Source organism: Chionomys nivalis, chromosome 10 (genome assembly GCF_950005125.1).
Source record: "Chionomys nivalis chromosome 10, mChiNiv1.1, whole genome shotgun sequence".
Classification (NCBI taxonomy): domain Eukaryota; kingdom Metazoa; phylum Chordata; class Mammalia; order Rodentia; family Cricetidae; genus Chionomys; species Chionomys nivalis.
In genome coordinates, this window is record NC_080095.1 from 7349608 (window position 1) to 7373405 (window position 23798).

At 39.3% G+C, this 23798-nt stretch overlaps 2 gene segments (V, D, J or C); both read left to right on the top strand.

The window, feature by feature from the left end:
• Nucleotides 1–292: 292 nt before the first annotated feature.
• On the top strand, nucleotides 293–741 carry LOC130882351 (Ig heavy chain V region 102-like). The segment is given in 2 exon segments: nucleotides 293–338; nucleotides 413–741. Coding segments are annotated over 2 exon segments (375 nt in total).
• Nucleotides 742–19089: 18348 nt separating this feature from the next.
• On the top strand, nucleotides 19090–19553 carry LOC130882721 (Ig heavy chain V region 3-like). The segment is given in 2 exon segments: nucleotides 19090–19135; nucleotides 19225–19553. Coding segments are annotated over 2 exon segments (375 nt in total).
• Nucleotides 19554–23798: the final 4245 nt, after the last annotated feature.

Consider the following 23798-nt stretch of genomic DNA (forward strand, 5'->3'; position numbering starts at 1 on the left):
ATCTTAAGCCCTGATGTTATTTACAGAGGGTCTGCACAGTGCTCAAGGAAGAAGTATGAGATCATTTCCCCAGAAAGGATTACTATTTGAACCTTAACATCTTGCTACCTGACTCAGGTGCCCTCTACCTCCTTTTTCTCCAACTGGACTAGGGCCTTATCTTAGAAGTCCCTGCTCATGAATATGCAAATTATATGAGCACAGGGTAGTTAGTTAATACAGGGATGCACACACCATAACATCATATGATCAGTGTCCTCTTCACAGTCACTGAGCACACAAGGTCCTCACCATGGGATGGAGCTATATTGTCCTCTTCCTATTGGCATCGGTTACAGGTAACACTCTCCCCAAATACAGATTTCCTCACTGTCATGTGACAATGGCATCCACTCTGCCTTTCTCTCTGCAGGTGTGAACTCACAGATCCAGCTGCTACAGTCTGGGGCTGAGCTGGTGAAGCCTGGGGCTTCAGTGAAGATGTCTTGCAAGGCTTCAGGATACACCTTCACTAGCTACTATATGTACTGGGTGAAGCAGAAGCCTGGGCAGGGACTGGAGTGGATTGGAAGGATTGATCCAGCAGATGGTAAAACTAAATATTCTCAGAAGTTCCAGGGCAAGGCCACACTGACTGTAGACAAATCCTCCAGCACAGCCTACATGGAGCTCAGCAGCCTGACATCTGAAGACTCTGCAGTCTATTACTGTGCAAGACACAGTGTTGTAACCACATCCTGAGTGTGTCAGAAACCCTGGAGAAGCAGGAAACTGCCCTGAGTCTGAGATGACAGAGAGATTAGCCTGGAGACTTGCTGACATATAATTACTAGGATTGTCCCTTTGTCATCTTTTCAAAAGAACTTCTGGGAAGGAAGTCATGCTGATTCAGGATGCCTCAGAGATGCCCATACTAGACCAGTTTTTACCTGTGACCGCCTCCACTAACATGATTCTTTTTTATAAACAAAGTAAAACAAACTGTAGCAATACATTATGATATAAATATTTCTTAAATCTTTGGGACTGGAACTGTTGCTGGAGTAGCTGGGAATAAGCTACAATCATGTCAGTAAAACACAAATCAACAGCATTTGGGCAAACAAAACCCCTTTCATAGTCCAGTTTGATTCCATCCATACAAAAAAATGGCAGTTTGTTGGAAGGGGGTCCCTATATATGTTGGGTTAAGTTCTTTAATCTCTCCTATGAAATCAAATGGTATATCTTTAGTTATTGATACATTGTGGTCATGAATTGCCTTTGGCAGTAGCAATCAAACCTCTTACTGTTTTAGAATGAAGGATAGATCTGAGTGTCTAGCTATGGAATCCTGAGGGTATAGAATCTGATATTTTGGCAACAAACTGGGTTTCTTTACAGATAACACTGGGGGCAGAGCAGTGGGATCCAACCTGGGATTATAAGAGACCTGCTTTTGTTCTTCAGCAGCCCTGGTTGCTCATTTGCTTGCTTCCTGAAATTGGATTGTCTTTGTCATCACGTCTAGATTGACACTGACTGGATCAGGGAAATTGCATTTTACATTTTGCAGGTATATTAGAGGAAGGTTTACTATCCTGGGATGATTGTCAAGTTTTTGATTGTATTTTGAGAATTTTTATTTCCTTCCAGATTTGGAACATATAGGAAACCACAAGGAAACTGCCAGAATCTTACCTTTTCATTCCTTTGTGCCATCATTTCGGCATGCTTGTATAAAACCAACATAGTAAGAGAGGCATTAGCAAGTAAAAAATGAACCTTTGTGATGGAGGAAATGATGATCTATCTATGGATTACTCTCATTGGTTAATAAAGAAACTGCCTTGGCCCATTTGGATAGGCCAGCCCTTAGGTGGGTGGAGTAGACAGAACAGAATGCTTGGAGGAAATGACGTAATTGCCATGCCTCTCCTCTCTGGGACAGATGCGATGAAGCTCCAGCCCAAGATGGATGTACACTAGAATCTTCCTGGTAAGACACCATCTCGTGGTCCTACACAGATTATTAGATATGGGTTAAAGCAAGATATGATAGTTAGTCAGTAAGAGATTAGAGCTAATGGGCCAGGCAGTGTTTAAAAGAATACAATTTGTGTGTTGTTATTTTGGGGCATAAGCTAGCCAGGTGGCCAGAGGCCAGGTGGCAGGAAGTGGCCTGCTGCTCCTTCTACACCTTTGTACAGATAAAATTTGCATTTTAATAAACAGAATAAAAAGCGAGGTGGGAGAAGCTTCTTTATTTTCAATGTGCTGCTCTATAGCTTGTTGTAGATGACCTACAAAGTAATAAAAGGATCTGTAGCTTTTGTCTATAGTGGGAAAGATGTTTTGGGAGTATTAATATCAAGAGCTTTATTCCAAGTTCTTATAACAGCTTGGCCACTTTGATTGTTAACTGCATAAGGGCAGTTTTGAAATTACCTTGTCTGATAAACTGATGATAAGATTATTGTTGTTAAGGTATTAATTCTTTTGATATAAGAAGCAGTAGACAGGCAACCATCCATCCATTACTAAAGTCATAGTCTAAACTGAGGGGTGATGAGAATTGTTTTCATATGGACTTGTCAGGCCAAGAGTATCCTTTCATACATATTTGCCATAATATCTTTATTTCTATAGAGAAATGACCCTCAAACCGTCTCACTACATTTTTTGATATTAAAAATAATTTACTTATTTTTTAAAAGCCATTTTTTCTCATTTTACATACCATTCCCAGTATCACACCTTCCCCTCCTCCTGCTCCCTCCTCCCACTTTCTCCCTCATTCCACTCCCATTCACTCCTAGAGAGGGTAAGGCTTCACATGGGGAATCAATGAAGTTTAGCACATTGCTTAGAGGGAGGATTAACTCCCTCCCCACAAAAGCCCTTCTCCCCTCCACACACACTCCAATTCTCTCAGAATATCAGGTCTACTTCCCCTTCTTAGGGTAGTCCATGTATGTTTCGCTTAGTATTCTCTTTGTTACCTAACTTCTCTGGGGTCATGAATTACAGGCTCGTTATTCTTTGCTTTACAACTCCTATCCACTTATGAGTGAGTACATTCCGTGTTCAATTTTTGAATCTGGCTTACCTCATTTAGAATGTTTTCTTCCACTTCTGTCCATTTTCATGCAAATTTCATGATGTAATTTTTTTTTTACCTCTGAGTATTACTTTACTGCATAAATGTACCACATTTTCCTTATTGATTCTTTGGTTGAGGGACATCTAGGTTGTTTCTTTGTTCTGGCTATTTCAAATGCTGCTGATGTGAACATAGTTGGACAAATGTCCTTATACTGTGATTGAACATCCTTTGTGTATATGTCCAATAGGTCTTGAGTTAGGTTGTTTCCCAATTTTCTGAGAAATCATCATCCTGATTTCCAAAGTTGGTTGTTCATGTTTGCACTACCACCAGCAATGGAGGTGTGTTCCTTTCACTGTGTATCCTCTCTAGCATAAGCTGTCATTAGTGTTTTTGATCTTAGCCATTCTAACTTGTGTAAGATTGTATGTCAGAGTCATTTTGATTTGCAGTTCCTTGATGGCTAAGGATGTTGAACATTTCCTTAAGTATCTTTGGGCCATTCCAAATTTTTCTATTGAGAATTCTCTGTTTATATCTGTACCCCAATTTTAATTGTTTTGTTTGGTATTTTGATGCCTAGTTTCTTGAGTTCTTTATATATTTTGGAGATTACTTCTCTGTCTGATATGGGGTAGATGAAGATTTTTCCCATTCAGTAGGCTGCCTATTTGTCTTATTGTCTATGCCCTTTGTTCTACAAAATCTTCTCAGTTTCAAGAGGTGCCATTTATTTATTGTTGGTCTCTGTGTCTGTGCTACTGGTATTATATTTAGGAACCGGTCTCTTGTGCTCATGCGTTTAAGGCCACTTTCCACTTTCTCTTCTATCAGGTTCAGTGTGGCTGGACTATATTGTAGTCCACTTGAACTTGAGTATAGTATATGGTATAGATATGAATCTATTTTAATTCTTCTACATGCTGACATGCAGTTATGACAGCACTATTTGTTGAAGATGCTTTCTTTTTTCCATTGTATAATTTAGTTTCTTTGTTGAAAATCAAGACTCATTGGTGTGTGGATTAATATCTGGTTCTTTGATCCAATTCTCTTGATCAGCCTGTCTGTTTTTATGCCAATACCAAGCTGTTTTCATTACTATTGCTTTATAATAGAGCTTGATGCCAGGGATGATAATGCTTCTGGGAGTTCCTTTAATGTATAAATTGTTTTGGATATCTTGGGTGTTTTGTTTTTTGTATTAATTTGAATATTGCTCTTTCGAGATTTGGGAATAATTGTGTTAGAATTTTGATGAAGATTGCATTGAATCTGTAGATTGCTTTTAGTGGGATTACCATTTTATTATGTTGTTCCTACCTATTCAAGAGCATGGGAGATCTTTCCATTTTCTGATATCTTCCTTATTTTCCTTTTACAATGACTTGAAGTTATTTTGGAACAGGTCTTTCAGTTCTTTAGTTAGTTTTACCCCATGATATTTTATGTTACTTTTGGCTACTGTTAATGGCGATGTATCTTGACTTCTTTCTCTGCTTTTTTTTTTTGCCCATATAACTCACAGTTCACTTTATTCTTTCTCAAGGCACTGGTATACAACCACACCTGAGTCACCATGCCCACCGTTTCTGCTGGGACTCTAGAATTGCATGCTCGAAGAATTCATTTTTTATTGATGTTTATTGAGTTCTACATTTAACTCTTCTACCCTCCCTGTCTCTCCCTTCCCTCTTCAATCCTCCTCCAAGGTCCCCATGCTCCCAATTTACTCAGGAGATCTTGTCTTTTTCTACTTCCCATGTAGAGTATATCTCTATGTAAGTCTCTCTTAGTGTCCGCATTGTTGTCTAAGTTACCTGGGATTGTGGTTTGTAGCCTGGCCCTGGCTTTCTTTGATTTATGTTTACAAACCACCTATGAATGAGTACATGTGATAACTGTCTTTCTGTGTCTGGGTTACCTCACTCAAAATAATGTTTTATACCTCCATCCATTTTCCTGCGAAATTCAAGCTGTTGTTATTTTTTTCTGCTTTGTAGTACTCTATTGTGTAAATGTACCACATTTTTCTTATCCATTCTTTGGTTGAGGGGCATTTAGGTTCTTCCCCGGTCTTGACTATGACAAACAACGCTGCTATGAACATAGTTGAGCACATGTCCTTGTGCCACCATTGAGAATCTATAAATATTTAGCTGTTCATTATATTTGTATTGTGTGTTTCATAGCAATGACTTAGAGCTTGAGATTTACTGCTAGACATGTTTTCAGACTTGATAAGAACCTCTGGAAGATGCGACTGCAGGGTTTTCTCGTTTTCAACCCCCAACCCTGTGTCTTCTTTTGATAGGAATTCATCAGTGTTTGTGAGAATGAGTCAGTGAAGAGCAACTTACTGCTGGAGAAGGAGTGGACATAATTCAATAATTTTCCCAACATAGTATAATTCGCACAACAAATGCAACAGAGCAGAAATCAGTGTTCTAGGTAAAACATCTGCATTATGTAACTCTCAAACATTCACAGACCCTCTACTTCTCATTGTGCCTCTAAGGTAGGAGATGAATGCCATGAGATAGGCTTGATATGGTGGAATTAAATCAACTGCCACCAATGCATCTGAAATTCTTTATCGTTTAATAGTTCAAGAAAAGCATGCTGATAGCAACAGGACATTAGTGATAGAAAAGCCCTGTCCAGTCCCATTGGATAAAGTCTCCCTCTCTCCTTCTCTGTCCTTCAGTCTCTCTGCCTTCTTATCTCTCTCTATGTGTGTGTAAAATTCATGGACTTGTGGAGAGGTGAAGTCAAATAACTTCTGTTATTTGCAATAACCAAGGTCATTTGAAAAGGACTCATGTCAGAACATCATCCACCATCCAAACAGACAGAGAACAACTAAACACACAAAACTAGAAATTTTGCCCATTGAGGCTTCCAATCTGTCCAAGAGGATTTTCTGTGTTTTCATTTTATTAGACACTAGTAAATAAAAAATTAATTTCTTAATCAATTTCTTCTTTTACTCTTGATCAGTAATCAGTTGTTTAATGTCCATGAAACTGTGGAATTGCTCTTTGTTCACTGAAGATGATAATCTTCATTGCATTTTGAAAAGATAGGATGTGCAGACTGGGCTAAATTATTCTTAATTTGGTAAGATTTGTTTTGCATCCCAATATGCGACCCATTTTAGAGAAGCTTCTGTGTCTGTTGATAATGGTGGTATATGCCATTTGGTGTTTATGTTGATATCTATTATTGTTGAAATCAAGGGGAAAAAACATTTTTGCAGGAATCTGTGGGGAAAGTTCTTAGAGAAGTGGATAGTAGGACCCAAATGCTATGACTGGGAGAATGGGAAAATGGGGGTGGGTATTTATCTGCTAATGGTAGGAAGAGAAAATTAAGGAGAGAGAAATATGAAAAGGAGAGGGATAAAAAACATTATGGGTGACTGTAAGTGGAGACTGTTCATTTGTTTCCTAGCCACCCAGTCACAAATAATCACATAAAAATTTATTAATCACAATATTATTTAGCTGATGACTCAAGTATTTTTCTATCTAGCTCTTACAATTTAAATTAAGCCATTTCTATTAATCTGTTTATCACCAGGAGGCTGTGGCCTACTGCTAAGTTACTGCATCTTTCTCCTTTGGTATTTTCATGGTATCTCCCTGACTCTGACATCTTTCTCCCTGCATTCAGTTTAGTTTTCCTTCCTTGTTCTATTCTGCCCTGCCATGGACTGAAGCAACTTCTTTATTAACAAATGGTAATAAAACACAGTCACAACATACAGAAGAGAATCTCACATCATCTCCCCTTTTCTGGCTAAATAAAAACGGTTTTATCTTTAACATAATAAAATTACATAGACAAACAGATATCAAGTCAAGATATACAGTTACAATATTTATTTGTGAGTCTCAAGTTTCATACTTAACTTATCTTTTATCAAAATTAAGGAAAATTATAACTATCTGTCTTCAACTCTATGAAAAATCACAGTAGAATACAATATTACCTAATTAAACTGGAAGTACTTTGTAAGCAACTTGCAAAGTTCTAGAATTGACAGATACAGCTTGATGCCTAATCAGTCAACTAATGTTCTTCTGTAACATTGGGCAATGCATCTTCAGCCTGCATACTTTCACTATTCATTGAGATTAATATTAATTCTCCTAAAACTATAAAATGTGCAATTTTCATTTTAAAACTTCATATGAATTTACTTGTAAGATATGTAGTAAGTGGTGAACATTCAAAGAAAGTAAAATAAAATAAATTAGTCAAGTTTTATTACAAATGAAATATGAATAAGATTTTAATAAAATAATGCTCACTTTGCTACTGCATTTTCTTTCTGAGATTTGCAAAAGTAACCTGTCCCAAAGGCTCACAGATCAGAGCATAAGATATGCAAGAAGACATGCAAATATGACCTTCCTTTGCTTGTGAAAACCAGCTCTGCCCTGACCCTGCAGGTCACTCAGAGGACTCTAGCCCTGCCTTCCCATTTGAAGATCAACACTGAAAACATCACAATCAACATGGGATTAGGGTTGAACTGAATTTTCTTGGTTGTCATTTTGAAAGGTAGATAACAAGGGATACTGAGTGCAAGAGTAGGTGTGAGTGATAGAGACAGTAGATGTTTGACAGTTTCTTGATCATTGTTGTCTCTGTTTGCAGGTATACATTGTGAGGTGCAGCTGGTTGAGTCTGGTAGAGGACTGGCCCAGCCCAAGGAGTCACTGACACTCTCCTGTGCAGCCTCTGGATTCACCTTCACTAGGTATGCCATGTTCTGGGTCTGCCAAGCTCCAGGGAAAGGTCTGGAATGGGTTGTTGTCATAGGAGTTAAAAGTAATAATTATGTAACCTATTATGCTGCTTCGGTGAAAGACAGATTCACCATCTCCAGAGATGAATCCCAAAGCAAGGTCTTCCTTCAAATGTACAACCTGAGAACTGAGGACACAGCCATGTATTACTGTACAAGGGACACAGTGAGGACTCTTGTGTGAGAGCCCAGCCAAAAACCTCTCTGCTATGACCCATGACCAGCAGGGGGCGATCAGCCCACATGAAGCATGGAAGTAGGCATAATTGGTAATTTTCTGTATTTTCTGTGAGCACTCTCTATCTGATGGTTTTCTTGTGATTCTTTCTGCAATTAAATACTCTAAAATTGTTCCTGTCATTGTAAATAAGCAAGTCCTTCTTTGGTTGATTTTCTTAAAACAAATATGACATCTAATCCTAACTCAACTACATGCAAAAAAAATCTATGAGACCAAGCGTCGTCCCCAGGATTAGCTGCAGGGGAAACTCAGGAAACTCTAATAGACTTTTCACTCAGAAAGCGGGTAGTAAAGACCCTTGACTGGAACAATGTTAGTAATTCAAGGGGAGCCAAGTAGAAGCAGGGGCCAGGCTCATTCACAGTTAAACATTATGTTCTCCAATCCCCTCTCCTTTTCTTAACGACTGTAATATAAGGCTAAGATGTGATGGAAATGAAAATTTAATAAATGCTTTTCCTAACTACATTTCTTCATTGTATCCTCTGTTTCTCTGCTGAATTGCAAAATTACAGTTCTGACTGTTGTGCACCTAATTCAGAACTCAGTCCCTCATCTGGAGTTAAGGGATAGCTTAATGTGTGGTCTGAGAACTATGCATCCTGTGTGTTTTTAATGTGGATTCTCAGCTCCTGATCTGGATGACTTCAGTTATGAATTCATTCTCACTATATTCACAAATTTCCTAGTAAATCTGCCTCTAAGACTAAAGAGTGAGCAGCTTTAAACTGAAGCAAAGATCCAAATGTTCTCATTGGTGATAATGTGAGCATATGCTTCTCCCAATACTGAATCAATATTTTGATGAAGATATATTTCATCATCTATAAATTCTGATAGCCACTTGCAAATGACAAATTAGTTTTCTCAGAGGGAATCTCACTGGGGAAACAGACCACTCTCAGTGATATTCCCAGCAATAGTTGCCCAACATAAGATCAACTTGTTACATCTTTTATGGTGCTTTGTCTATAACAGGGCATTGCATTTGTTTTTCTGCTTTATTTTACCACACAGACCCTTTGTATATATTATGGCCTCATGGGATTCTTGAGTGTGTGTGTGTGTGTGTACGCGCGCACACGTGTGAAGGGGTTATTGTAGAGTCACCAATCCCTAAGGAGTAAATGGCAGCAGAAGTAAAACAGGAAGTTGTGCATTGAGTTTTCAATAGACCCTGGCTTCCATTGTCAATTTCATTACACTCAGAGCTTATGTTGTAGTTGATAAGTGAGATATCCATTCTATAACACCAGAGAGGTTCTTTGTTAAATAGAACCCATATGTTAACCCAACAAAGGCCGCATTACATTCCTATTGTCTCTGTATAAGCATGAATCACTTATTAGCATAGATTAAAGTTGTATGGGTCTCACAATTCTGAGAAATGTTTTGGGAAAAAGTGCTCCAAGACTTCTCAGTTGATATCATGTGTATCCATAGTCCTGCTTATTACTGGTGTTGTCATGGACAGCAGTCTACAATGTTCTGTGCTAGGGTCTTTTGAACAATGATAATCTCAATGGATCTTCCCACATCACATTTAATTGTTGACCCTAAGGAGATTCATGTGTCCTTTGAACCATTACAGGGTAATTCACATTAATGTATGTGATGAACTGATTGCAGTGAGATAGAAGAGCTCTATGTGCACAAGGACCAGGATGAAGCAAAGAATGCATTTCCTTAGACAGATTTGAGGCTCAGATATCACCATATTGCTGCCTAAAACAGAATCTTCTTTGTTTATGTCTCAAATAGGATCAATTGTTGATCTAACAAATACCCTCCCTCATGAGTATATAAATTACAGAAGTTCTAGTTGTAAATAATAGATGTTCTGGTTGTATATAAAAGGATCTCCATAATCTCTATAGCAGCACATTATTACACTTTTGTCCCTAGTCCCTGAGCACACATGGTTTCAACATGGACTGGCGGTGTTCGTGCTCTGCCTGGTGGCAGAAGCTACAGGTAAGTGAATCTTTAGTCTTAGGCCTGAGAGAGGGAATGAGGGAAAAGTGACAGTGACAGCCACTTTTTCCTCTCCACAGGAGTGCATTCTCAGGCTCATCTACAGAAATCTGTGTCTGAATTGAGGGGTTCTGGAGCTTCAGTAAAGGTGTCCTGCAAGGATTTCGACTCTTATCTTCCCCATTTCCAATATAATTTGGGTGAGGCAGATACTAGCATGTGGGCTTGAATGGATTGGAAACATACTCCCAAACACTGGTAGAATAATCTATGGACAAAAAGTTTGAGGACAGAGCCACACTGTATGCATATATCATGTTCAACACAGCCTACATGGAGCTCAACATCCTGACACTTGTGGACTCTGTTATCTATTACTGTGCAAGACACAGAGTCACAGCACACAGAAACTCTGAAGGAGCAGGAAGCTGCCTTGCTGCTGAGAGGACAGAGAAGAATAACATGAAGACTTCCTAAAAATTGTGGTTAACTGTTGAGGAAAGTAATAACAGGACTAAGAATGAATTCTATTGCATAGGAATTTTCCTAGTGACACTTCATAAAAGATTCAGAGAGGAGGAAGCTTCTTATTACTAAATTTGATACATATCCCCATGTGTAGAGAGCAGTGTGGAGTCACACCTGATGGCTATGTGTAGAGAGCTGCGTGGAGTCGCCCCTGATGGTGCTGGTTTCCGCCCTCTTCAATCCTGAAAGCGAGTGCTCTCTGTGATAATCAACTCCTAATATCAACTAGGCCTGACTTATGCTATTATCACGCAATGAATGTCAGCTGCTTGCATATGCATGGACCTATGAGCAGTGCCCACCTGGCAATCCAGGATTGGTAGCCCATGCCTACTTAAGGGCTGGGAGAGGTTTGCCCTGAGAGAGAGGAAGAGAGAGAGGGAGAGAGTGAGAATGAGTGAGTAAGTGAGTGAGTGAGTGAGATTTTACAAATGTCAAAAGGTCCTGAATAAAACTGCAGTGAGAAGAGCTCCGTTGGTCGCGTCATCCTTGCGGACGAGGGTGGCCGCAACACCCATATTGATATTAATATCAGCACAGGTTACTACCGTAAATTGGTCAATATCTTGGAGCAGAAGTGTTTGATCCCCTAGTAAATCAAAGTCTAATTCTCAGGAGATGTCCAAAATTATTTTTCAATTAGTATTAAAGATGATTTAATCATTCCAGTTTTTATTAATGAGATCTGAGACGTAGGTTCAGAGATTAACCACTGCTCACAGGTTCCACACTCATCTCTTCCCAAGTCCCAATACCTGCCTTCTACTCATAGCATATTGCATTGCATTGAACCACAGAAACACAATAACCTGTTCTACCATTTGGGGGATACATACTCAGTTAGAAGGAATATCTAAGCAAGGAAAAACATGGAGACACATGGCATCTGTGATCTCTGGGGCTTGTCATTGAGAAGTGTACCTGAGAACAGTGACCTGTTCTGCTTGTTCTTCCATCACAGATTTCCTCTCCATGAAAAATCTGAATGCTGTGAAAAGATGTTTTCATACTAATAATACCTTTTAGCAAGTGTGAATATTCTTCTCCAATTCTAAGTTAGAACCTTGCAACTGGGTGCTGAATTAAAATTCTCCTATACTCATTGACTGTTGTCTTGTCCAATTGTTCTGAGAGAGGCATCATCCATCACAATATGGAAACAGATGCAGACCCACTGAGAATTCCCCAGAAGAGGTGGAGAAACAATAGTAAGAGCCAGGGGGTCAAGAACACAACAAGAAAACTCAGAGAATCAGATAACCTGGGATCATAGGGATTCACAGAGCCTGTACTAGTAATGAGACAGCCTGCAGAGAATGGGCTAGGTCCACTGCATGTATGTTAGCATTGGGTATCTTTGTCTTCTTCTGGTATTCCTAACAGTGGGGACAGGGAATGTCTAATTTTTTTTTTTTTTTTTTGGTTTTTCGAGACAGGGTTTCTCTGTGGGAGTCTGTCCTGGAACTAGCTCTGGTAGACCAGGCTGGTCTCAAACTCACAGAGATCCGCCTAACAGTGGGGACAGGGAATGTCTAAAACTCTTTTACTGGCTTTGGGAACCTACTTGTCATACTGTGTCTCCTTGCTCAGTCAAAGTACATGGGAGGTGATTAATCTTACTGTAACTTGATAAGTCACATTTTGTTGATACCTTTGGGATACCTGTCCTTTCCTCAACAGAAATAATGAGGAGTGGAACAGAGGAATGTGTGTGGAAAGGACTGGGAAGAGAGAAGAAAGCAGGAAACTTGCCAGGATGTAAAATAAGCAAATTTATTTAAAAATTGAAAATAAGATATAATGCTTAAAATACCAGGGAGTTACCAAAGTGCATTACTACTTTCCTCAAAATGCAACATATGGATTGATCAATATGTAGAAAAATTTTGAACATTCTAATTCAGAAGTGAATAGATTCTGTAAGCACAAAGAGTATAGCATCTAAAATGGCTGCAAGCCTTTAACTGAAGGTCCGACTACATAGCTGCTTTACAACTCTGCTACAAGGACCATAGCTTCTTATATTACACGCAAGAGATGTCAGGCTTCTGAGCGGATAATGATTGTTGGGTCCATAGGAATAAATTTGTGAGTAGCTGAGACATGCTATTACTACTTAAATCTTCTCATTACAATAGAGTACATATATACCTTTTTGTGTTTCTCTTCTCTGATGACAGTTGCTTTTTTTTTTATTAATTAATTAGTAAAGATTTCTGCCTCTTCCCCGCCACCACCTCCCATTTCCTTCCCCCTCCCCCAATCAAGTCTTCCTCCCTCCTCAGCCCAAAGAGCAATCAGGTTTCCCTGCCCTGTGGGAGGTCCAAGGACCACCCACCTCCGTCCAGGTCTATTAAGGTGAGCATCAAACTACCTAGGCTCCCACAAAGCCATTACGTGCAATAGGATCAAAAACCCATTGCCATTGTTCATGAGTTCTCAGTAGTCCTCATTGTCCGCTATGTTCAGCGAGTCCGGTTTTGTCCCATGCTTATTCAGATCCTGGCCAGCTGGCCTTGGTGAGTTCCCGATAGAACATCCCCATTGCCTTAGTGTGTGGGTGCACCCCTTGCGGTCCTGAGTTCCTTGCTCGTGCTCTCTCTCCTTCTGCTCCTGATTTGGACCTTGAGATTTCAGTCCGGTGCTCCAATGTGGGTCTCTCTCTCTGTCTCCTTTCATCGCCTGATGAAGGTTAATATTTAGGAAGATGCTTATAAGTTTTTCTTTGGGTTCACCTTCTTATTTAGCTTCTCTAGAATCACGAATTATAGTCTCAATGTCCTTTATTTATGGCTAGAAACCAAATATGAGTGAATACATCCCATGTTCCTCTTTTTGGGTCTGGCTTAACTCACTCAGGATAGTGTTTTCAATTTCCATCCATTTGTATGCAAAATTCAAGAAGTTATTGTTTTTTACTGCTGAATAGTACTCTAATATGTATATATTCCATACTTTCTCCATTCATTCTTCTATTGAAGGGCATCTAGGTTGTTTCCAGGTTCTGGCTATTACAAACAATGCTGCTATGAACATAGTTGAGCATATACTTTTGTTGTATGTTAGGGCATCTCTTTGGTATATTCCCAAGAGTGGTATTGCTGGATCGAGAGGTAGGTTGATCCCGACTTTCCTGAGAAACCACCACACTGCTTTCCAAAGTGGTTGCACAAGTTTGCATTCCCACCAGCAATGGATGAGTGTGCCCCTTTCTCCACAACTTCTCCAGCAGAGGCTATCATTGGTGTTTTTTTATTTTAGCCATTCTGACAGGTGTAAGATGGTATCTTAAAGATGTCTTGATTTGCATTTCCCTGATCGCTAAGGAATGTCTTTTGGCCATTTGAACTTGTTCTGTTGAGAATTCTCTGTTCAGCTCAGTGCCCCATTTTATAATTGGATTGATTAACTTTTTACGGACTAATTTCTTGAGTTCTTTATATATTTTGGAGATCAGATCTTTGTCAGTTGTGGGGTTGGTGAAGATCTTCTCCCAGTCAGTGGGTTGCCTTTCTGCCTTAGTGACAGTGTCTTTTGCTTTACAGAAGCTTCTCAGTCTCAGGAGGTCCCATTTATTCAACCATGTCCTTAGTGTTTGTGCTGCTTGGGTTATACGTAGGAAGTGGTCTCCTGTGCCTATGTGTTGTAGAGTACTTCCCACTTTCTCTTCTATCAGGTTCAGTGTGTTTGGACTGATATTGAGGTCTTTAATCCATTTGGACTTGAGTTTTGTGCATGGTGATAGATATGGATCTATTTTCATTCTTCTACAGATTGACCTCCAGTTTTGCCAGCACAATTTGGTGAAGATGCTCTCCTTTTTCCATTGTATACTTTTAGCTCCTTTATCGAAAATCAGGTGATCATAGGTTTGTGGGCTAAAGTCAGGGTCTTCTATTCTATTCCATTGGTCGACTTCTCTGTTTTTATGCCAATACCAAGCTGTTTTCAATACTGAGGCTCTGTAATAGAGTTTGAAGTCAGGGATGGTAATGCCTCCAGACGATCCTTTATTGTATAAGATTGTTTTGGCTATCCTGGGTTTTTTGTTTTCCCATATAAAGTTGACTATTGTCTTCTCCAGATCTGTGAAGAATTTTGATGGGATTTTGATGGGGATTGCATTGAATCTATAGATCGCTTTTGGTAGAATTGCCATTTTTACTATGTTGATCCTCCCAATCCAAGAGCAAGGGAGATCCTTCCATTTTTTGGTGTCCTCTTCAATTTCTTTCTTCAAAGACTTAAAGTTCTTGTCAAATAGATCTTTCACTTCCTTGGTCAGAGTTACCCCAAGATATTTTATGCTATTTCTGGCTATCGTGAAGGGTGATGCTTCTCTGATTTCCCTCTCTGCTTCCTTATCCTTAGTGTATAGGAAGGCAACTGATTTTTTGGAGTTGATTTTGTAACCTGCCACATTACCAAAGGTGTTTATCAGCTGTAGCAGTTCTTTGGTAGAGTTTTTGGGGTCGCTTATGTACACTATCATATCATCTGCAAATAACAAAAGCTTAACTTCTTTCTTTCCAATACGAATCCCCTTGATCCCCTTTTGTTGTCTTATTGCTATTGCTAGAACTTCAAGCACAATATTGAAGAGGTATGTAGAGAGTGGACATCTTTGCCATGTTCCTGATTTTAGTGAGATGGCTTTGAGTTTTTCTCCCTTTAATTTAATGTTAGCTGTCGGCTTGCTGTAAATAGCTTTTATTATATTTAGGTATGACCCTTGTATCCCTAATCTCTCCAAGACTTTTATCATAAAGGGGTGTTGAATTTTGTCGAATGCTTTTTCAGCATCTAATGAAATGATCATATGTTTTTTTTCTTTCAGTTAATTTATATGGTTAATTACATTGATAGATTTGCGTATGTTGAACCAGCCCTGCATCTCTGGAATGAAGCCTACTTGATCATAATGGATAACTTTTCTAATATGTTCTTTGATTCGGTTTGCCAGTATTTTATTGAGAATTTTTGCGTCGATGTTCATGAGAGAGATTGGCCTTTAAATCTCTTTCTTGGTTGGGTCTTTGTGTGGTTTTGGTATCAGGGTAACTGTAGCTTCATAAGAGGAATTTGGCAATGACTCTTCTGTTTCTATATTTCTGGTAAAGCTAGCCGTGCAGAGCTGGGCTGGAACGCAGCCCACCACTCCTACTACAATAGTGAAACCAACCAGAAATTGATTGGGAAATTCTCCCTTCAGCTTCCTTTCCTAATGTAGGAAGGTCTACATTGGTAGAAAGGACATCAATGAGCATATAAAGTTACAGATCTTGTAGTCTTCAATAACAGTCTTCTAGTTAGATATACCCACTAGTGCCTGAGAGTTATGTGGTGATCAACTTTTTTTCTAACTATATTTATTGATTGATTGATTATAAGTATGTATCCCAAGTAAACATGTTCAAAAACCCATGGCTTGGAATGACATAGGCCCTAGTAAGCCCTACCCAAGTTTTATTGCTAATAGTCATGCTGTCAAATTGCAAGATAAATATTTATTTTACAACCAATAGATTAGTCCTGCTCTTAGCCATGATCACAAGAACTTCTTCATGTAGACATTTATACCTTGTCAAAGTGCTAAGAATGAAAGACTAAGTGTTCATCCACAGATGAGTCATCTGTATCTACTTTGCACCCAAAACTCAGGGACCTTCACACAAAAGATGGGATCAAATTTAAGAACCACAATATGGGGTGGTAGCCATAAAATGTTGTCCTCTGGACCTCACATAGCTACTATACATATGAACTCTCAGAATCTACAGTTACCAGCACAAGTTCTCAACAAATCAAGCAAGTCAACATTACAGTATGAGAGTCTGTGAATTAACTGAGTAAGTAAAGATGTCTAATTGTAAGCTTGGCAATATTATTTGAATTGCTTTGCATCTACTTGGTAGAAATGAGAACTGAATTTCATAAACTGTCCTCCAAGGTTCTTATATGCATCTTGGATTGTTTGTGCCTTGCTGTAACCAATGAATACAATGTAACAATTTTTTTTAAAAAATATTAAAAAATAGCCAGCTTGCCCCACTCCTCTCCCCCTCTCCCCACTCCATCCCCCCCCAATACTGAAGAGCAGTCCAGATTCCCTGCCCTGCGGGAAGTCCAAGGTCCTCCCACTTCTATCTTGGTCCAGGAAGGTGAGCATCCAAACAGGCTAGGCTCCCACAAAGCCAGTTCATGTATTAGGATCGAGACCTAGTGCCGTTGTCCTTGGCTTCTCATCAGCCTTCATTGTCCACCATGTTCAGAGAGTCTGGTTTCATCCCATGCTTATTCAGTTCCAGGGGGAGGGAAATGGGAAACGGGGAGGAGGTGGAAATTTTAATTAAAAAAGAATAAAATAAAAAAAAATGGTCAGCTCAGGCTCTGTGTCTCCCATTACTAGGAGTTTTTGACAAGATTATCTCCATAGATTGCATAGATTTTCCATTGTACCAGTTTTCCTGAATAGAATACCTTATGTGACCATGCAAGGTCTAAAGTGGAGATGACAGGACACCAAACCAGCGGCAAAACCTACAATTAGCTTGTACATCCTAGAGAGTGTGTTGTGACTGGAACCTAGCAGAATCTTCATCATTGAGACCAAGGAGACTGCATCCAGCAACTGATGGGAGCAGATTCATAGTCCTAGAGCCAAATAGTATGTGGAATTCATGGAGTCCTACTAAGGAGTAGGAGGAAAAATTGTAAAATCCAGAGGTCCCATAGACACTATGAGATCACTGTCCACATAATCAACTAATGAGGACTCATGGGTGTTCGTGGAAATCAGGGATCGCATAGGGCTGTCTTAAGTCCTCAGTATACCTTTTATGAATGAATATCTTGGCATGGTTTGGGGATTACTAACACTGGAAATGTGGTCTGTTTGATTCTTTGTCCTACTTGTTGGACACTTTTCTTCCTACTGGGTTGATTCTTCCAGGATGATGATATGGTATTTGCCTGGTTATATTTTAGGTTGCTATGCCGTATTTTATGGATGTTCCTGGAACGTATACTTTTTTTCTGAGGGAAGACAGAGCAGGATGCATCTGCTGGAGAGCAGAAGTATGAGTGAGAGAGAAGAGTAAGGAGAAACTTTGATTTTGATGTACTTTATAAGAAAAGGATTAAAAAAATTAAAGAAATATTGCAACAGGGACTCTTTGTGGGCCAACACCAAGTTTTAGGTCTATTGGTATTGGATAACTGATTAGAAAAGTATAATCACTTTTGGGAAGGTCTCTAGGGGGTCCTTCTTCACCTTCTTTACTTTGGGATAACAAACCTATACGTGTATAGATAGCACAGTTTGGACTTACTCTGCTATTATGAAACAAAAAGGAGATTTTTCTTGGAAGGTTCCCAAAGAAGTCAGGGGAACATAGTTTGGGATAGACATGATGAAAATATATTTATACATGAATAAAAATTTTATACAATAAGCACAATTATTTTGAAAATTTAAGACAGCAATTTTATATATGTTTAGAACTTTTATTTTAAAATTTTTTCCATTTTACACTGTGCATATTTCTCCCACAACTCCTACCCTTCATTTTCTAGATATTCCTGTTTTTGCTATATTCTGCTAGACATTTTCATTTCTAAATTGTTAGATATTTGTACAAATAGTTCTGTGTACTTATTCAATATATAAAAACTACTTAGAGTTTCATATAGTATCTGTATTTTAGATACAATTTTAAATAATCCAGTTATCTCCAGTTACACTCATTTCCTAAAGGTGATATAAGTTCCTTATTCTTTCAGATGACCTAGTCCAGTTGTGTCACACATATAGTCATGTCTTCTTGGTGCAATCTTCTGCTGACAGGCATGAAGTTTATTTCCTTAAGTTTTGTTAGATAGTGCTGCATTAAACATCAATGTGCAAATATGCCTGAGGTACATTTATTTAGGTCATTTCAGTGAGATTTTGTATGAAACCTTCTGGTATGAAATATTATATATATAAAATATATATATATATATATATATATATATCCAAAATTAGGCTATAATTTCTCAAAATTTAGAAAGTTTTGAAATTTCCAGTCTCCATCATTATTATCAAAACCTCTCCATAAATCTGTCAGACAAACTTGTCACAAAGTGGAGCAACTGCCTCAGGCCAGAAATATATTGAGAGCTTAGGTTCTGTTGTTTCACCCACAGGATCTGCAGAGCTGAGGGAATGGTGTGAGATGCATTTCCTCAGACATGATTAAAAGTTGAATTTCATCATCCTTTTGCTTGACTAAAGTGTCCTCCCTCACCTTCTCAAACTGGACTAGATGCTTATTTAAGAAGTCCCCTGTTCTTGAATATGCAAATTACCTTTGTCTATTATGGTAAATACAGGAATGTCCACACTCAACAACAACATATGATCAGTGTCTTCTCCATATTCACTGAGCACACAAGGCCCACACCATGGGATGGAGCTGTACCATTCTCGTCCTTGTGTTAGTAACTACAGGTAAATGATTTCTAATTCCAAACCTGAGGAGAAGACAGGAACTGAGGTGACAATGTCTCTGACAATCTACTCTGTGTTTTTCTTCACAGGTGTCCACTCCCAAGTACAGCTGTATCAGTCAGGGCCTGAACTGGGGAAACCTGGGACCTCAGTGAAATTGTCGTGCAAGGCTTCAGGCTATACTTTCAGTAACTATGAAATGGACTGGGTGAAGCAGAGTCCTGGACAGGGCTTGGAGTGGATTGGAGTTATTAATCCTGGAAATGGTGATACTGACTACAATCAGAAGTTCCAGGGCAAGGCCAAACTGACTGCAGACACATCCTCCAGTACAGCCTACATGGAGCTCAGCAGCCTGACATCTGAGGACTCTGCGGTCTACTACCGTACAAGACACAGTGTTATAACCACATCCTGAGTGCATCAGGAACCCTAAAAGAGCAGGAAGCTACCCTGGGATTGACATGACAGAGAAGACAAGTTTTAAAACATTCACAAAAACAATTATTCTGAATGTTGTTTTGTCTCTCACTGTTTTGCAGCAAATTTTCAAAATTATATCTGTGAACGAAAAAATGCTGATTTACTGAATATCATACCTTCACAATCTTTTCACCAATGACCACATTCAATGAAATGTTTCTTCATTAATAAAATAATAAAAAATGGAAAATATGATTATGAAATATGATAAAAAATCCATCTCTGGATTCTAAGAGAATGGGGCATTTTGAAGGGAGTTTTTAATAAACTGAAATATGATTTTTAATAGTATAGTCCAAATAATAACTGCTGGGAAAACAAAAGTCCTTCAGAGTCTTAAATGTTACATGACTTCAGGTTTATAGTTAACTCTGGATGTGTAGTCCTGCATAAGTTCCAGTCTCTTAGAGTACTAGATATGTGTCAAAATGTACTATGGAGGAATATAATTCCTCTAAATTGGTCAAGTATGATTAAATTTTTTTTCACTAAAACCATTAATTAAATCAATGTATGTACATGTTAATTGAGGTAGGTTCTGAGATCATACATTATTCCCTGTTCCTATATTTACTTCCCTCCCAGTCTCAGAAACCTGTCCCACAGTTTCAAACCTTTATAGAATGTAGAACTATATTAATACATCATTACCTCTCACAGGCCATTTGATATCAACCTGGTGGTCATCTTTGTCCTACACTGTGTTTGGAGTTTTGGATGGTTGAATACTTGTAAACATCATCAATCAGTTGTGCTTGTCTATCACCTCACTTTATCTTCAGTGTTCACTGCTACAGCGTTATCAAACAACACCAAAGAAAATAATGGTTGAGAGCAGTGAGTGCCTGACTAGAGGGCAGGCCTCAAGGTCCCCGCCAGGGAAAGCAGGCCCCCGCTGCTGGGGCTGCAGTCTCTGCTGTGATCTCCTGGACCTGCTCTGCCTGCGCCCTACTTTCCTTAGTCCCTGGCTCATTGGGGCATCCAGGAGTTCCTGTGTAGATGCTGAGAAGTTTCATCGGGACGGGTGAGTGTGTACTATCCTGGGGCAGACGGTCCCGGTAGAGAACACAAACGCCCCTACACTAAGGTTACTCAACCAGAGCAGTGAGTGCCTGCCTAGCGGGCAGGCCTCAGCAACTCCCAAAAGGGAGCGCAGGCACCTCCAGCGTGTACTGCAGTGTCGCCTGTGTTCTACTCGACCCAGCCCGACCCCTTGCATTCTGCCTTCTTTACGCGGGTCATTGGAATACCACGCATCCATGTTTTGGTGTTGAGGAGTTCATGTGGAAGGTAACGGTTCCTGCCCCTACACTGAGGAGATACACCTAGAGAGTTAGTCACAGCAAAGACTGGTCCAAGACATCAGGCCTCTCCTGGCTCCATTTGAAGGAAAAGATGGGCAGGCGCCAATGCAAGAATTCCCCCAACAACATGAAAGGCAACGTGACATCACCAGGATCCAGGAATCCCGAAATGAGAAGTGTACACCCTAATCCAGAAGAATTAGAAGAATTCGACTCAAAAGTGAATTTTATGAAAATAATAGAGGACCTTAAACAGGAGGTGAAAAACTGCCACAACCAATTAGAGATTAGAAACAAAAAGGTAGAGGAAATGAATAAATCTCTCAAAGATACCCAAGAAAACCAAGAGAAACAAGAAAAAGTAATCAAACAGGTAAGGGAAACGGTTCAAGACTTGAAGAATGAAGTGGAAGTAATAAAGAAAACACAAACCGAGGGAAGGATGGAGATGGAAAATTTGGATAAACGAACAGGAACTACAGAGACAAGTACCACCAACAGATTACAAGAGATAGAAGAAAGAATCTCAGACACTGAAGATACCATAGAGAAAATAAACACTCTCATCAAAGAAAACAGCATAACCAGCAAATTCTCATCACAAAACATTCAGGAAATCTGGGACACAATAAAAACACCAAACCTAAGAATAATAGGAATAGAAGAAGGAGAAGTACAGCTCAATGGTCCAGAAAATATATTTAATAAAATTATAGAAGAAAACTTTCCCAACCTTAAGAAAGATATTCCTTTGAAGGTCCAAGAAGCATACAGAACACCGAATCGACTGGATCAAAAAAAAAAAACAAAAACATCTCCTCGTCATATAATAATCAAAACACAAAACATACAGAATAAAGAAAGAATATAAAGAGCTGCAAAGAAAAAAGGTCAAGTTACCTATAAAGAACATGAACAAGGAAGTCAGGACCATGAGGGGTGCACCCAACCACTGAGACAGGGGGGCCGATTTATTGGGAGCTCACCAAGGCCAGCTGGACTGCTACTGGAAAAAACATGGGATAAAACCGGACTCTCTGAATGTGGCGGACAATGAGAGCTGACGAGAGGCCAAGGAAAATGGCACAGGAACTTTCATCTGGCGATGGATCGAGAGAGAGACAGAGACCCAATTTGGAGCAACCGTCTGAGCTCTTAAGGTCCAAATGAGGAGCAGAAGGAGGGAGAACATGAGCAAGGAAATCAGGACCACGAGGCGTGCACCCACCCACTGTGACAGTGGAACTGATCTATTGGGAGCCCACCAAGGCCAGCTGGACTGGGACTGAATAAGCATGGGTTGAAACTGGACTCTCTGAACAAGGTGGACAATGAAGGCTGATGAGAAGCCAAGGACAATGGCACTAGGTTTCGATCCTAATACATGAACTGGCTTTGTGGGAGCGTAGCCTGTTTGGATGCGCACCTTCCTGGACCTAGATAGATGTGAGAGGACATTGGTCTTCCTGTAGAGCAGGGAATTTGGACTGCTCTTCAGTATCGATAGGGAGGGGGAGTGGAATGGGGGGAGGAGAAGTGGAGTGGGGATAGGGGGAGGGGAGCAGGGGTAGGGGGCAATATGTGGGAGGAGGGGGAGGGAAATGGGAAACGGGGAGCAGTTGGAAATTTTAATTAAAAAAGAATAAAAAAAAAGAATTCATAAAATTTAAAGAAGAAAAAAAAAAAAGACCAAACCTAAGAATAATAGGGATAGAAGAAGGAGAAGAAGTACAGCTCAATGCTCCAGAAAATATATTTAATAAAATTATAGAAGAAAACTTTCCCAACCTTAAGAAAGATATTCCTTTGAAGGTCCAAGAAGCATACAGAACACCAAATCGACTGGATCAAAAAAAAAATCTCCTCGTCATATAATAATCAAAACACAAAACATACAGAATAAAGAAAGAATATTAAGAGCTGCAAAGGAAAAAGGTCAAGTTACCTATAAAGGTAAACCTATCAGACTTACACCTGATTTCTCTATGGAAACCATGAAAGCCAGAAAGTCCTGGATAGATATACTGCAGAAACTACGAGACCATGGATGCAAGCCCAGACTACTGTACCCAGCCAAGCTTTCATTCACTATAAATGGAGAAAACAAAATTTTCCAGGATAAAAACAAATTTAAACAATACGTAGCCACAAATCCAGAACTTCAGAAAGTAATTGAAGGAAAATCACAAACCAAGGAGTCCAACAATGCCCACAATAACTCAGACATCTAATGACCCTTCACCAGCACAACTTGAAGAAGGGAAACACACAAACTCTACTACCCAAAGAAAGAAAGAAAGAAAGGAAAAATGACCGGAGTTAACAACCACTGGTCATTAATATCACTTAATATCAATGGACTCAACTCACCTATAAAGAGGCACAGGCTAAGAGACTGGATACGAAAACAGGATCCAACATTCTGCTGCTTACAAGAAACACACCTCAACCACAAAGACAGACATCTACTCAGAGTAAAGGGCAGGGAAAAGGTTTATCAAGCAAACGGAATTAAGAAACAAGCAGGTGTGGCCATACTAATTTCTAAGAAAGTTGACTTCAAACTAAAATCAATCAAAAGAGATGGAGATGGACATTTTTTACTCATAACAGGAACAATTCACCAGGATGAAGTCTCAATCCTGAATATATATGCCCCTAATATAAAAGCACCCACTTATGTAAAAGAAACGTTACTAAAACTCAAGGCAGTCATCAAACCACACACACTAATAGTAGGAGATTTCAACACTCCTCTCTCACCAATGGACAGGTCAATCAGACAGAAACCTAACAGAGAAATAAGAGGATTAAGGGAGGTAATGAATCAAATGGACTTAACAGACATCTATAGAACATTCCACTCAAATAAGAAA